The sequence below is a fragment of the Mesoplodon mirus genome (assembly GCF_964341445.2).
Source record: "Mesoplodon mirus genome assembly, chromosome: 5".
Classification (NCBI taxonomy): Eukaryota; Metazoa; Chordata; class Mammalia; order Artiodactyla; family Ziphiidae; genus Mesoplodon; species Mesoplodon mirus.
In genome coordinates, this window is record NC_138980.1 from 79,430,267 (window position 1) to 79,446,867 (window position 16,601).

A 16,601-nucleotide genomic window follows, 5' to 3' on the forward strand; every position below is an offset into this window, starting at 1 on the left:
GGGAAGGGGGGAATGAGGGAGGAGCAATCCACTGAAGATGAAGTAGCCTGAGGCATTAATGTCCCTCAAAAACTGTAACTTTCACTAGAAAAATTAGCAATATTTACATGAGTAAGTGGCATTTAAATTTCTGAATGTTGATTATCTTTCCTGATATACTATACCTTTAAAATCACCTTACATAAAATAATCTCAGGGACTGTGGTGATCTTTTTACAAGGCATAAAAATACTGAATCACTATGTTGTATACCGGAAACTACTGTAATATTGTAAATCAATTATACTTCAATTAAAAAAAATTCTTTAAATAAATAAATAAATGGTTAAAAAACCTCAGGGACAATGTTTAAATACTTACCTATTTAAAATGTTTCTTTCCTAGGTTATAGCAATTTTATGAAAGAACATTTGAGATTAAAAAATAAAATCACTTGAAACTCATTAAGGACTGCCAGAACTCCAATTTTATTTTTGTATTCTTTATGAATAAAAAGTAACCAATTACCATTTCCTTTTCTTTCCCTGCTTAGATACTTAGCTCCAACTTCAATGATCATGTATTTCAGAAACTACTGAAAGACTTCAAGTACACTGCTGCAAAGAATAGTTAATAATTGCTCCCTACATATTTTTGCTTGATCTGTTTTGTAAACTGTAGTCAACTCCTGGAACATCTTAAGTAAACTAACTTTATTTCTTTAAATAAAAATGAATAATTTTAAACATCATGCAGATGAAACATTTTTAATACCTAACTTCCTTAACGTAAGGTAAAACAGTCTTAGGCAGGCCGTCACTGGGAATTTTTTAAATGTCATGGTAATTATGCAGGTATGGATCATATTCAGTATCTAATATATGACCAAGGTAACTAATAAGAGGTCAAAAACAAAGTTAAAGTTAAGAACAGATACTTCTTTGAAAAGCTTCTGATGCTTATTTACTTCTGGACAAACAAGTGGCAAGAGCCATTAGTATAAACCTCTGTTTAGTCTCTATTATGAAAACTGCTTAAGAGTTCTTAGAACACAGAAAACCTAGATTTGAACGCATTTGTAATAGCTTAACAATTTATGTCTTAGGATCTTTTAATGGAATGTTTGAAACCAATCATGATTCACTGCAAAGATAAATCAGAAAAAGAAAACAAACTTTTGAATGGCATGTGATAATGACCTGGACAAAACTGATTATCAACTAGTAATGATTAGCACATGCAATAGATGGAGAAATTAAATCCTCTGCTATATACTTTTAAGTACTTTGTCAGACGTGAGAAAGTTTTAAATGTTCTTATTGCATTCATCTCCCACATATTCAATTTTATTTAAAACAAGACAACAGTTCTCTCCAGATTTTTGGGTTTATCAGTGCAAAGTAAAATAAAGCAATCTCAGTAGAAATGGTTTATTACAATGTTATCTTAGAAAGGCTTATTTCTCAAAATTCCTAAAAGATGTCCAAATCATGAGAATGATCAACCTCAATGGCTTCCTCTGCATCCAACTTTGTTTCTCCGTGTCCTTCCTGTGATTCATCAAGAGAGGCCAGAGCCTCATTTGTGTCACTTGCAAAAGTCTCTCGTGATGTATCATCATCTTCTAGAAAATTTAGGCTTTTAATAGCTTGTTTCATCTTTTTTCCCAACACTTGTGTTCTTCTCTTCCTAGCAGCTTTTTTATTTTCATATTCCTTTTGATTTTCAATGTAGAAAATGTCCTACAATAAAGGAACAACTTTAGTAAACAAGAACTACCATTTATTGAAAGCCTGTTATAAGGCAGACTCTTTACATTATCTCCATTTTCCACACAAAAAAATATTAGATTCATAATTGAACACAGAGTCCAAGATATTTAATAAATCCTCATTGCAAGTTGAGAGGATGAAGCTATGATTCAAACTCAGCCTAGTGTTAGGTCTAGGGTCCATGCTTATTCAACATATACATCAATCTATAAAGGTTTTCTAAATAGAAAATATACAGTAGGAAAATCATATTGTTTAGGATTTAAATAAAATATAATTTATCACAACAAAATAGAAGTCTTTGGTATAATAATTTACTAACTCTAAAATGTCATCATAACCACATGTTACATGCTAAGAAACTGGCCAGGCCCGAACTGTGTGACTAAGTATGATCATGTAACCTACACAACGCAAGAAAAATTCCAGCCCTTAAACACTGCTGTAATTAACATGTGAGACTGTAAGTCTATGCCAAAAACTTTTATCACAAGGCATAAAAATGATGTAGTCAGCACTTGGATTCCAGGGTGCCAGAAAAAGGATTTTATAGCATGAAAATATGAGAATCTTCTAGTACAGGGTTTTCCAAGTATGGCACTACTAAAACTGCAAGCCAAGGAATTCTTTGTGTAGCAGTCTGCTGTGTGCATTGCAGGATGTTCAGCAGCCTACCTGGCCTCTACCCACTAGCACACCCACCCCACCGCCAAACGGTGACAACCAAAAATACCTCTAGACATTGCCAAATATCCTCTGAGAGGCAAAACTGCCAGTGAATGAGAACGGTTCAAGTAGAAAATACATTTCCATTAAAACACTACATGGAAAACCAAAATAACTTCTGGGAACCTTGATACAGATAGATAAATATAATTTTAGAGGGTACAGAAAAAAAAGGTCAGGGATCTAAAGAGAAGGCAAAAATGATGATGCTAATATAAAAAAGATTCGAAGATTTCAAAGAGAAGCTAGTACAGGCAGGACACACTTTTGACATCCTATTATATTCTAGGAAGTGACTCTTAAAAGCTGTAGCCAAGCCAGTTCCTATTACATTCTTAAAGTGCATAAAATGCAAATCCCTTCTTGTTTATAAAAAACAATATGGAGGATGGTGAGATAAAGGGGGCCCTCTGCTTCGCTAAATAGTAAAAGCAGCACACAGAACTAGCAGAGGAAGAAGTAAGGAACCCTGAAATGAATGCAGTAAGGGAAAGCTTCAGAATATGAGAGCTTTGATGAAGAGAAGGAATAAAAGTATTTGCTAAAGAAATGAGGACGGGGGTGGAGAAGGAGGGAACATATGTGAGAAAAAAGTGCAGGAAGGACAAAAAGGGTGAATTCAGAGGAAAATGAGGCCAGCTACCAATTCCTGAATGAGCACTTTTATGTGCCAGGCATTACGCTGAGAACTTTACACAGGTGTGAACTCTTTTCATTCACACAAGAACCCTGTGAGGTGGGGATTATACTTGTTTTCAGATGAGGAAAGTGAGGCTCAAGATTAGAGCCAACAGGTAAAGGTATAAAGTCTAAACTCATAAATGATTTCTTCAAATCCATATTCTTAAACCTTAAACCTTCACAAGAGTGTGATAATTCACAATTGTTTCAAGAGTCTACTTACCTTCAAGTGGAGCAATAGTAGAAGTATTTTCATTTTATATGCAAGCACATCCAAACATCTTGATAAAAAACAGTTCTAACTAGTACAATGCTCGGCAGCACGAAATAAAATTATGAAGTTCCCCTTTTCCCTCCAAATATGGCAATCCTTATTAAAAAGGAATGTCATTCTCATGGGTTACGAATTTAAACAGAACTGGGATGACCCAAAGAAATGTCTCTGTAGCATATTATTAATGTTGTTACAATAAATGCAGACAACAGATAATCTGAGAGCAACTTATTTTCTCCCATCCATCTCTCTGTATAATTAACTCTGCAAGTTAAGAACCTGAAGTGCATACTATTTTTGGAGGGAGAACGTTATAGGTGGACTTAATCAACTTTTTTTTTTCTTTTAAACATAGTCAATTTTATTCTCCTTAAACCACAAAATAGAGTCTTTGGTTGTAAAAACACCACTAGCTACAGTCTTGCCAGGAGGTCCCGGCTGAGGAGGCGGCAGTTAGCTGGCAGCCAGAACTCCTAAGGGGGGGACCTCTTTAAAATTCTGACAGCCAGCTGGCAGGGCCCCCACACCAAGTCGGGGGAAGCACCCCGACCCTCTAGGAGGGCACCGGGCCAGGCCCTGGCGCCGCAGCCGCACGGCACAGCGGCTGCTGCACAGTGCCACCTCCTCAGGGTCCGCGGCGCCGGGAGAGGGCCTGCCCAGAAGCACCACGGCCACCTCTCCATCCTCCTCCAGAAGACCGGGGCTCAGAGATGGTTCCGAGGACCTCAGCTCCTCAGCAAAATCTGGGGACAAGCGTCCCGGAGAGGTGCTGGTCTGGGGGCCGAGGTCTTACCAGGGGGTCGGTGACGGGGTGGGCATGGGTGAGGGGGCCTTGGCCAGGCACCCCAGGGGCCCCCGCTTCACAAATTAACTTCTAACTATTCTTACTTTTTCTTTCTTCACAAACTTTGTATTCTCTAAAACTAATTATAAGGCCACATACCGAAACAAAATCAAATGAGAAAAAGTTGAAAACAAGCCCGCTCAGTTCAGTTCTGGCTTCCTAGTTCTACAGACTGTGATTGTTAGCAATATAGTGACTAAAAGAATAATTATAACACCATTATTTGGATGGCACATGAAATTACCTATAATAAAATCATATCTGCCTTAGGCTTTTCCCTCTAGTAACAAAGATAGTCAATCCATGCACATACAGAAAATTTGGCAAAAAAAAACCCAGAAAAATCTTAAAAGACAAAACATTTATAACCCCTCACAACAGACCAAATCATTGGTAACATTTTGGTGTTTTAACTGCCAGTCTATTGTCCCATGCCTCTTTTTCTTTATAAACTTGTACTTTGTCGTTTTAAAAAATTCAGTTATTATTGCATTTTCTAATTTTCTTAAAATTGCTTCACAAAAATAGAGGCTACAGGATAGTTGTTTTAAGAATGTCCCTATTAGTCAACATTCCCCTATTATTAGATACTACAAACGTTTCTACTGTTTATTATAATGCAATGTTTCTGGTTGTTTAAGATAAAAATCTACTAACATTAAATCCCCTTCTCCACAATGAGTTAGAAGAAATGAATTTCAAAGATAGGTGATTCAGTGAAAACAGCATGGGTTTGAAGTCAGAGTCCTTCCTGTGTGATCTCAGACCTATCCCTTTTATTGCTCTGCATTTGCATATCAGGGTAATACCCAATGATAGTGCCAGGCTGACGGTGAATAAATGTTATTTTCTTCTCTCCCGCTTCTGGAAACTGTCCAAGTTTAGTTGACAAACAGCTTTTCTAGACATCATTTTATTTAACCCTTTTATAGCAATATTAAATAGGCAGAGCACATATTAAAGTCCTCACTTTACAGATGAGAAAATCAAGGCTGAGGGAGAGTAAGCAATCTGCTCATAGTCATATAATCACTAAATGGCAAAATTAAGATTAAAACCTAGATTTTGAATCTTACGAGAATTCTTTTCATCACATCATGCTATATCTTTGAAAAGAGTGACATTTTGCTATCAAACAAAGACCCAAGAAGAATGTTCCTTCTAAGTACACACTCTGATCAGGGGTTATATTGGGGGAGGAGGGAGAACATCATTAAGGTATAAGCTCTGTTCTACCACTCAAAAGTTCTGTGTTCCCAAGGACATTCACATTGTTACAAATTTATTATCAAAATAATTGTTCCAATGAGAAAAAAAGTAGTTACAGAGTAGAGATTTCAAATGTGCAACAACAGTAACAGTTCCTGTAGGAATTTCAGTAACAGATTTTTTAAAAAATGACTAAAAGTGAATAGCCAGAAAAAAGAAAAAAAACATTGAGCAGATGCAAAATATGCTCACATGTAGCATCAGCTCAAGAGAAAAGGTTTTTATTTTTCTGTCATCATCAGCATTCCATTAGTATGGCTAAAGCACATTCCTATGACCTTTATCACCCACTGTTATAATAAAGAGAATACAAAATTTCTCAAATATTGTAGCTGTGTTGCATGTGTACCATCTCCTTCCTATGCAAGACAGTTCTCAATTTTGATCACATGTGCTAAATGCGAGTCATGTTCCTTAATTAATAATTAAAAGGTAACTAAATTCTGAGCTGTGAAAAAACCACAGTGTATAAGATTTCCCATATGACATTCTGGTAATACAAAAATGCTACTAAGATGCCCGGCTTCCAGTTTGTAAGAAATATAGGAGATAGAGGAATGAACAAAACAAATGTGTAAGCAGACAACAGAATGTGGTATATTCTGTAAGAGAGCCATATTGGACTCATCAAAAGGTCTAAATCATGGAGAAAAATGTAGGATTAAACAGATCAAAAGAGATATAACAAATGGGATGTGGAAATCTAGACAGGATCCTGATTTGGGGAGGAAAAAAGCTAGAAAATACATTCTTGGGACAATTCAGGAAATTGGAATAAGGGCTAGATAGATACTGGGATGATGCTATGAAACTGTTCTTATTTTTCTTAGGTGTGGCTGTGTAGGATATTGTCATTATTGGGAGATGCTTGTTGAAATAATTAGGGCTGAATGTCATGATGTTTGCTCCTTATTTCCTAAGGGTACAGAAAAAAAAAATTATATAGGTAAAGTAAGAATGTCAAAATGTTAACCACCCCTGAACCTAGGTGAAGGATATATGGGTATTCATCCTGTTGTTTTTTCATCTATTCCACGTTTGAAAATTTTCATTAATAAAAAGTTGTAGGAGTAGAAAAAAATAATTACATGCTAAGAGACCAGGAAAAATTGCCATAAAAGAAATCTTGACCTTGGCTCTGAAATGGAAGAAAATGAGGAAGCAGAGCTTTACCAAAGGCACAAGGTTTACTTGAAAAGAGACAATGGTCAGTACAAGGCAGAGCAGGTAACAGAGATCAGTAGAAAATGAAGCTAGAGGCTGAGTGGGAGTTAAATTATGATGGATCTTAAAAGTCAAGGACATTATTGTTTCTACCTTAATTTGTTCCTCACTGATACTAGGAGTGTTCTTCAGGAGATTCAGGAAAACTCCACCTGGTGTTCTTCTTCGACTACCATTCTACAAAAAGGAACAGAAAAATTAGCCTGTGAACTCTTCCAGTGAATGGTCAAAGCAACTTTTAGAGACATTCCTAAGGAGATATTAAGGTCTACAGCACCACTCCAGTTTAACTGCAGTGTCCTTCTCTCCTCTCCAGACTTCCATTTGCTCTATTTCTTTTCCCACGGCATGTATCACTTCCTAGCATACTTGAAGATACTACACTTATTCTTTACAGACTGTTTCCCTCCCACCCCCTACTACAACATAAGCTTCCTGTGTCTAGAACAGTGCCTGGCACACAGCAATAAAGAACTGTACAAGGAAAGAATGCATGTACCAAAAGAAAGTGAATTTGGACTTGTATCTTCCCAACATTCAGTAGATTTCCATTAGCTCACTGGTTTTATTACTACAGTATTAAAATTTTGATATAGGGAATTCTCTGGCAGTCCAGTGGTTAGGACTTGGTGGTTTCACTGCAGGGGGCCTGGATTTGATCCTTGGTTGGCGAACTAGTATTCCACAAGCTGTGTGGCACAGCAAGAAATTTAAAAAAAATTTTTTTAAGTAAAATATTGATATAATCTATAACTTCATGCTCAACTGAATGAAAATCTAGGTACCTTAAACAGTGACACAAACAGGGATGCCAGTACATTCATGATTATTATAATTTGTTTTGTTGTTAACTTTTGGAACCTATGTTCACAGGCTGTTTCCTCACCCAGTGCTATCACTTCTAACTGGCTTCTTTTCTCTCCATTTCCACAGCATAATAATATTGATTTAGTCTCTTGTGATGTTATTATTCAAATTCATGAGGAACAAATAAGAAGGAAGCCATTCAATCTTCATCCTCACCCTGTGCTGAAAGCTCAATTAAATGAGATCTGCAAAACCATTCATTCTATGGGATAAACTGCTACTGCTGTGATCTGGCCCCAACCAGAGAAGTGCTCTTTATGCCATTCTGGAGCAATGAAGTATTTTTTAACTGTTTTTTCATTTTTGCTTCCTCAACCCCAGAAGCCCCTTTAGACATTTTGTTTCCTATTCACTCCTATCACCCATGAAATTTTAATACTCACAGATATACTTTATATTTATCTGTGCTTTTTACATAACAAGATTTTTGTTTTTTTTACCCCCAAGAACCAGTTTCCAAGAATGCATGAATTAAATGAACCAAAAGTAACATTTCTTTTTTTTTTTTTTTAATAAATTATTTATTTATTTATGGCTGCATTGGGTCTTCGTTGCTGCGCGCGGGCTTTCTCTAGTTGTGGCGAACAGAGGCTACTCTTTGTGGTGGTGAGCAGGCTTCTCATTGCGGTGGCTTCTCTTGTTGCAGAGCACGGGCTCCAGGGCACGTGGGCTTCAGTAGTTGTGGCACACGGGCTTAGTTGCTCTGCAGCATGTGGGATCTTCCCGGACCAGGGTTTGAATCCGTGTCCCCTGCATTAGCAGGCAGATTCTTAACCACTGTGCCACCAGGGAAGCCCTGAATTTTTAAATTATTAATGAAGGTTTTTTAAAGTCTGAAACACACTGTAATAATTTATAAATAAGAGAACCAACAATCAGAGACAAGGGCATTTTATTAAAAAATCACATGAAATAATACAAAACCAGAAAGAATGAAGCAGTTAGTCTTACCATTATAAAAAGGCCACCATTTTGTTCAACTTCAGCAGTTTCCATCAGAAGTTCAATTGCCTTTTTGTTCCCAATTATCCTCACTACTCGGGCTATCAAATCTTTCTTTGGTTCCTGCAACCTGATGAGGAACAAATGAAGTAATATTAAACTTTTTATTTGTTGCATAAAGTTGAGGAAATCTACCTTAGTCTCCAATTTAGTTCCTAGCTAGAAGTAGCTTCTCATTCTAATAACATTTGCTTTCCAAAATCCCCAATATTTAACCTTGGAATCACTGACATGGAAACATTCCTATCTTGGGTCACCCAAGGAGATCGTAACCTCCGGGTTCCACCTCAAGTCTCATAACTGGCATCTTCACTTTGCCTTATTGGATTATGGCATATTTCAAAAGAAACATGCACACATAGCAAGGGGAATGCAAGCCTAAAAGCAAAAGAAGATACAACCAGTCTACTCTCATCAAAACAAATAGCAAACATATACCATGCTTTCTAAAAGTTAGCTCTCCTAACTCTAGAGATGTCTAAGAGCTTTAAAATGGATTGGATTTTTCCCTCATGGGCTCCCTGTCTCAGAACAAAGAAAGAGCTAATATTTACCAAAGGCTTATTATGGGATAAGCACAATCCTAAGAACTATATATGCATTATATCTCAGTTAATTCTCTCAACAACCTTATGAAGCAGATATTATTATTTTCATTTTACCACTGAGAGGTAAAAACACAGGGAGCCTAAGTAGGTAGCACTTCTGATATCAGAGCCCATACTCCATAGAGATGAAGGAGCATTAATATTACAGAAGCCTTACCAGTTCCCTAACCAGCCATGGCTTCTTTTGTTTCTTCTCTGTTGTGGAAAGAGCAGTAGACTAGGAACAAAGCGGCTAGACTTTAGTTCCAGGTCTGCCACTTATTAAATTTGTGACTATGAGCAAGCCACACAACTACTGGGCCTCAGTTTCCTATTTGTAAAGTAAAGGCTTTGGTTTACAAAATCTCTAAGTTCCTTTCCAGCACTCAAATTCCAAACTCCCTCAGTATTTAAAAAAAATCCAGTATGAGTATTGACAGGCTTGCCTGGAAAGTAAATACTTGTTTTCCTACTAGCTATATTACTCTTGAACCTTACCTGTTTTCAGATTTGTGACACTGTTCACTAGTGATTTAGAGCTAATAAAAAAGTAAACAAAATTTCAACTTTTTATTTATTTATTGACCTCACCGGGCAGCTTGCAGGATCTTAGTTCGCCGACCAGGGATCAAACCCAGGCCCATGGCAATGAAAGTGCCAAGTCCTAACCACTGTACTGCCATGGAATTCCCAAAATTTTAACTTTTAGTATTTCTTGTTTAAAATGCATGAAATGTAAATTTACCATACATTAAGCAACTCTACTCCTATTTATCCAAAAGAAATGAAAATCTGTGTCCAAAAATGTGTACGTGAAAGTTCATAACAGCATTATTCATAATTTCCCAAAAGGGTAACAGCCAATATGGATGTGTGCGTGCATATGCGTGTGCATGTAAATAAACTGTTGACTCCTGCTACGACATGGACGAATCTGAAAAACACTGCAGTAAGTGAAAATAGCCAGGCACAAGAGACCACATATTGTGATTCCATTAACATGAAATTTCCAAAAATGCAAATTGATAGCAACAGAAAGTAGATTAGCAGTTACGTGGGAATAGGAACAGGAACTAACTTTAAATGCGCACATGGTATGAGGGATCTTATAGGGTGATGGAAATGTTTTTAAAGTGCTTTATGGTAATCGTTGTACAATTGATAAACTTACTAAAAAAATCAACACTTGAAATGGATGAATTTTACCACATGTATACCATGCCTCAATAAAATTATATATAAAAAAAAAATCATGAATGCTTGAAAGCACTCCAAATAACCTACGTGATTTAAAAGGATATGTTTTTACCTAAGAGTTCTATAGCACTAAATGGAAAAAGTTGCTCAAAAGTTCATAAAAATCTGCAAAATTATTCTATCAGGTCTGCCCAAATTTAAGAACACCCAGCCATACTCATATAACCACATAAGCCTAGAGTTCATGCCTTGAATTTAAAAATTTCAAAAAGGAACACCATCGTCAGTGTATTTGGAATCTGTGTTATTTCTCATAAATGGAAGATAGTTGGTCAAGTGCTCACTTGCAGACAAATTTAAATGCTCACCTGAAAGAAATTTCATCAGCCACTTTCTCTTGAGAATCGTCCTCTGTGATCTCATATCGGCCTTTATAATTCATTTCTAGTCTGTCTCCTAGTCTGTCTTTGACAGGTCGTTTCCTTTTGAGATGACCTTGCCCATTTTCCTCCTCCTTTGTTCCCATTTTTTTGCCACCATGCATATATTCATCTAGCTCTTTGTCTAATTCTTTTGTATTCTCTTGGGATTCCCTCTTAAGTTTCTTAGCAAGCAAATAATTGTACGTCTCGGATTGTCTGCTTCTGTCAATAGTGCCCTCCATTCCCAAGATACCAAGTTCAGTGGCCACTGCATCTTGACTCTGTTCCTGCAGCACAGCACCCCATATGTTGTTAACCTTCTTCCCTCCAGCAACAGGCGGTTTCTGGCTGCTCTGGCCAAACTGAAAAGGCTCCGGTTTGGGAGGAGTGTTAAAACATTTTTGTCGTTTGCGCTTCCAGAGAGAGCTATCATCATCTGAATCCGAAAAACTCTCCTCACTTGAATCCACACTTTTAACAGTCCGATAATGTGATACCGGAGCACACACTGTTGCAGTACTCTGGAAGGGCCTCACTGCACAGTCCCCACCTAGTGCTTTCTGCAAGTGAAAGAAAATACAATCAATTCCATAAAACACATTAACTCCACACACCATGTGCTTTTTTTTTTTTTTTTTTTTTTTTTTTTGCGGTACGCGGGCCTCTCCCTGTTGTGGCCTCTCCCGTTGCAGAGCACAGGCTCCGGACGCACAGGCTCAGCGGCCATGGCTCACGGACCCAGCCGCTCCGCGGCATGTGGGATCTTCCCGGACCGGGGCACAAACCCGTGTCCCCTGCATTGGCAGGCGGACTCTCAACCACGGCGCCATCAGGGAAGCCCCACCATGTGCTTTTTTTTTGCGGTACCCAGGCCTCTCACTGTTGTGGCCTCTCCCGTTGCGGAGCACAGGCTCCGGATGCGCAGGCTCAGCAGCCATGGCTCACGGGCCCAGCCGCTCCGTGGCATATGGGATCTTCCCGGACCGGGGCACGAACCCGTTTCCCCTGCATCGGTAGGCGGACTCTCAACCACTGCGCCACCAGGGAAGCCCCCACCATGTGCTTTTTAAAAAATTATTTAGGGATTCAGCGGGACCATTCTGAAGGAGAAATGATCTTCAAAGATCTCTGAAACCAACTGAGGCCCTGCATTTCTAAAGGTCTACATGGAATTTCCTTTTTTTTTGGCCGCGCCGTGCGTCTTACAGGATTCCTGCTCCCTGACCAGGGATCGAACCCGGGCGGGCAGTGAAAGTGCCAAATTCTAACCACTAGACCACCAGGGAACTCCCTGGAATTTCCATTTTAAAAGCCACAAATTCATATTTCTATATAGCTAATGCAGCACTTAGTTCTAAGACCCCTTTTAAAAAATTACCAAAGCTTTTAATTCTCACCTTTAGAAGATTTTCAATCTTTTCTGTTGTCAGAATGTTTGAAAATGACATACACGGTAATTGTTACTAGCAGTTAAAACAGAACTTGTTTTCTTCCTTTCCAAAGATGCCTGCCATGCATTTGATTACATCAACTGCCTTTATATGGTTTTGTGACTATATTTCTTTTAGACTAGACAGTAAACTCCTATGTGTAAAAATCTCCGACAAATTACTTTTAAAACTGCAGAGTCCGTGGCATTAAGCTTACCAAGTCATGGGTCAATCTATGTAAAACAAACTGAAAGAGACTGAAAAACAAAATATTTTGGTACCGATTTCCTAAGAAATTTCTATGCAAAAGGAACCACCTTTGCTTTTTCAACTAAACATTAAACAAAGTATTTCTGAAGTTCCTAATATGTGCTAGAAATGGGGGTGGGGTATTTTAAGTCTAGAAAGTAGGTCTTGCTATTTTGAAATAATAATGGCACTAACACTTGTCAGCCATTACTCAGGCTCCACTGAATCCTTACAGCCACCCTATTACTGTCGTACTATTATCATTCCTATTCTAAGATGAGGGCACCAGGCTAGATGCCCTGTCACAGGTCACACAGTGGCGGCGCCAGGATTCGAACGCGGGTAGACCGGCACTAAAGTCTTCTCAAAAGAGCTTGCTACTTAGTAGGGCGGCCAAGAAACCTGGGAAGCTAACACAAAACCCAGTGCCACATTATGGCATGACGAAGCTAGGTTCCAGGGGAATATGGAAGACCAGGCCTCTGAGCAAGTGATGAACTTCATCCCTGGTACTCACTCCCTTTCTGCTCAGCGTGCACATGAGCGCCACAGGCTGTTTGTGGGCTGAGGTCCCCAGGTTCTACATTTTCGGCAAACAAATGCCCTTCCGGGACAACCTAGCGTCGCCGAAGTGGGGAAGCCCGTAGGTTTAGAAAACGAGGAGCGGAGCACTGGAGGCGGGGAAGGGACAGCCGCAAGCCCGCCGCCGGAGGCAGCCCGCCTCGCGCGCTCCGCTTCGCAGCGAGACGCCGGGCTAGGTTCGTACGGCCTCCTATCCCCGCAACCTCCCTCGCTCCGCGCGCCGGGCCGAGGAACGCCCGCCCGCCCCTCACCCTCCCCGCCGCACCGGCTCGCGCGCCGGGCCCGGGGACGCCCACCCCTCATTGCAGCCCGGGCTCCGCGCTCCGCGCTCCCGGCCCAGAGTCACCGGCCCCCCCTCCGCACTCACCGGCACCTGCAGCGGCCTGTCGCTGGGTGCCACCGTCATGTCGGAATCCGAGTCAGAAAGCTGCCCATCTTCCATGTCGCCTGCCTCCTGCGCCATCTTCCCGCGGCGCGGTGCAGCGCGCCGAGAGGGCACTTCCGGCGGGGCGGCGGGCTGGTTTGGCTGGCTGTGACTGGTCGGGCGCCCCCGCGAGGGGGCTGCTCCCGCCCCGGCGGCCGGTGGAACCAGACGCCTGGGTCGAGGCTCGCAGATGTTGCGTCATCATTGCAACCCGCTCGCTTAACGCTACTCTGGGAGACTGAGTCCTCTGCTGCCCCAGCACTCTGGCGCGTTCCCTACCGACATGTTTCCGGCAAACCTAAAGATGCGCACGGATGGCAGCCATGAGGGATTCCTCCCTCGGCCTCACAACCCTCGCCTGGATGCTCTGGGCAGGCCTTTCTGCTTCCATTCTGCTCCTCTGCGATCCACCCTGCATGTAGCTTCCCGGGGAGCCTTCCAGACGGGACGTGAGGTCACCGCCCTGCTCAGACTTTCCAGGGCTTTCCTCCGCACGATAAGGCTTGAGTTCTCAGCACTGCCAGCAGGGCTGCGGGTGTGTGCCTGTCTGGTGTCCCCCTCCGGCTCTCCAGCCACGCTGGCGCTGCTCACGTTGTTCCTCAGGCACCCTTTGTCCTTTCCCGGCCCAAGGGCTTTGCAGTTGCTGTTCCCTCTTCTTGGCAGACTCTCCAACACCCCGACACCCCATTCTTGCACAGGTTATGCTGTCTCATGATTCAGGATTCTGATTAAATGCCACCTTCTCAGAGAGGTCTTCTTCAACCACCCTCACTAAAACAGCGTCTCCCCTGTCACTCTCAAACCCTTTTTTTCCCCTCATGGTATCAATAGTCATATGTGTATTTTAAAAATTTTTTGTCTGAGCTCCCCACTAAAATGTCAGTTTTATTCGCCGTTGTTTCTACCTGCGTACATACATGACTTCTTGTATGTAAAGATGGTCAAGAAATATTTGACTTTTTTTTTTTTTTTTTTTTTGCGTAAAGGGGATCTTGTTATTTGTACCTTTTCCTATTCTGCAATCTACTTTAAAAAAGAAACAATATTGGGGTCCAGTGGTTGGGACTCCGCGCTTCCACTGCTGGAGGCTGGGTTCGATCCCTGGTCTGGAGATAAAATCCTGCAAGCCGCGAGGCGCGGCCAAAAAAAATAAATAAATAAAGCAGTTTATCTGGATACCTTTCTATAGCAGAATATAAAGATCCAGGTCCTTTTTTTTTTTTTTTTTTTTTTTAAGGGATCAGTATTTATTTATTTTGGCTGTGTTGGGTCTTCGTTTCTGTGCGTGGGCTTTCTCTAGTTGCGGTGAGCGGGGGCCACTCTTCATCGCGGTGCACGGGCCTCTCACTGCCGCGGTCTCTCTTGTTGCGGAGCACAGATTCCAGACACGCAGGCTCAGTAGTTGTGGCTCACGGGCCTAGTTGCTCTGCGGCACGTGGGATCTCGGCCCGGGGCACGAACCCATGTCCCCTGCATCGGCAGGCAGACTCTGAACCACTGCGCCACCAGGGAAGCCCTAGCTCCTTCTTTTTAAGGACTCCCTAGTTTTCCATTGCATGAAGGTAGCCTCATTTTTTAGTCTCTGATGGTGTTTTGCAATGAACATGTCTTTTTACAAACTTGTTTTATTATTTCCTTAGGATATGTCTCTAGACTGTATGGAAAAAAATGAATTTAGATTTTTGAAATGTGAATTTAATACCTATAAAGGAATTTAGAAGTCACCTGGTCCAATTTATTTTGACAACTGAAGAGAGTTTACATAGCTAAGCTATTGAAGACCTGCGTCTTGATTCCAGGTCTCCTAATTCTTAGACAACTTTATTATTTTACCTTTTCTGCATAGAATTACAATCCCCCTACAATTGATTTTTGTGCGTGGTGTGAGGTAGGAGTACATTTTCATGTTATTATTAACATTTTACTATGTGGTATGGGAGGCAGCTAAATACCGTAGAATGCATAGAACAGCCCCTCACACTAAAGACTTTCTCCAGTGTTTTCCACCAGAAGAGTTTTAGTTCTTACCTTTAGGCCTATGGTCCATTTTGACTTAATTCTTATATCTAGCGTGAAGTAAAAGTCAAGGTTCCTTTTTTTCTGTGTGTGCCTGAATATCCAAATAATATAGCACTATTTGTTGAAAAGACTATTCTTTCTCCCTTGAATTTCTTTGACACCTTCATTGAAAATCGACTATATATATGAAGGTTTACTTTTGAGCACCCTATTCTGTTCCATTGATCTTTATGTCTATCTTTACACCAATGTGACACTTTCTTGGTTACTGTAGCTTTATAACAATTGTAAATTGTTACAATAATTGTTAAAATTAGGTAATGTAAATTTGTTCTTTTTTTTTCCAGAACTGTTTTGGCTATTCTAGATCCTTTGCCCTTTCATTTAAACTTTAGACTCTGCTTGCCAATTCTGGTATTTTGGTTGGGATTGCATTGAATCTACAGTTTAATTTGGACATTGGGGAGACTATCTTAGCCTGATACCATTGAATGCAGGAATCATATACTGCTAATCAATAACTCTTCTTCTTCTAAATTCTGGGCTCCTAAACCACTAGATAGGTAGTATATACCCTGGGAGAGAATGCAGTGATTAGAGGATGTGAATGGTTGGTCCTTTCTGAGAACAATTTTCCCCATTAAGTAATAAGCCAGCATTTTAGCTGGAGCATCATTTTTTGGTTAGCTTGATTAATATGAGCCTGCCCAGAGCAATAGTTAGTGTCATTCACTCATGCTCTGATAAATCAGATTCTGAGTTTACAATAATGAAATTTTATCCTTGGTGATTTCTCCAGTTTAGTGCTGCCTTGGGGGCAAGCATGCATTATCAGATCAAATCCCTCCGCCTTCCGGCCAGCTATTGTTGAAGAACAAAGACGGCTAGTATTCATGAAGACTTCCCAAACACAGGTCAGTTTGTACTTATGCGGTGACTCCAAAGTCTTTGTTATAACCACCCTATGATGCCTTTGATAAGTCATTTGAAAAGCAGAATTGGCCATTTGCTAACTTCCCCACTTTTCATAGAGAATTGGTTCAAGGTGTCCTG

At 40.4% G+C, this 16,601-nt stretch overlaps 1 protein-coding gene across 1 annotated transcript; it reads right to left on the bottom strand.

Moving 5' to 3' along the window:
• Nucleotides 1–443: 443 nt before the first annotated feature.
• On the bottom strand, nucleotides 444–14,012 carry PHAX (phosphorylated adaptor for RNA export). The gene is made up of 5 exons (XM_082623110.1): nucleotides 13,473–14,012; nucleotides 10,791–11,404; nucleotides 8,588–8,708; nucleotides 6,863–6,946; nucleotides 444–1,721 (listed from the first exon to the last, which is right to left on the bottom strand). The coding sequence occupies exons 1-5, from the start codon at nucleotides 13,566–13,568 to the stop codon at nucleotides 1,452–1,454; spliced, it is 1,185 nt and encodes a 394-aa protein (XP_082479236.1). The 5' UTR covers nucleotides 13,569–14,012; the 3' UTR covers nucleotides 444–1,451.
• Between the last annotated feature and the right edge of the window lie 2,589 nt (nucleotides 14,013–16,601).

Bases quoted from the DNA above. Each gene is read 5' to 3' on its own strand.
- PHAX (XM_082623110.1), bottom strand. From the start codon at position 13,568: ATGGCGCAGGAGGCAGGCGACATGGAAGATGGGCAGCTTTCTGACTCG. The intron at 11,405-13,472 runs GTGAGTGCGGAG...TTTCACTTGCAG, and splicing joins ACAGGCCGCTGCAGGTGCCG to AAAGCACTAGGTGGGGACTG. The intron at 1,722-6,862 runs GTAGAAACAATA...CCTTTATTGTAG, and splicing joins TCAGTGAGGAACAAATTAAG to GACATTTTCTACATTGAAAA.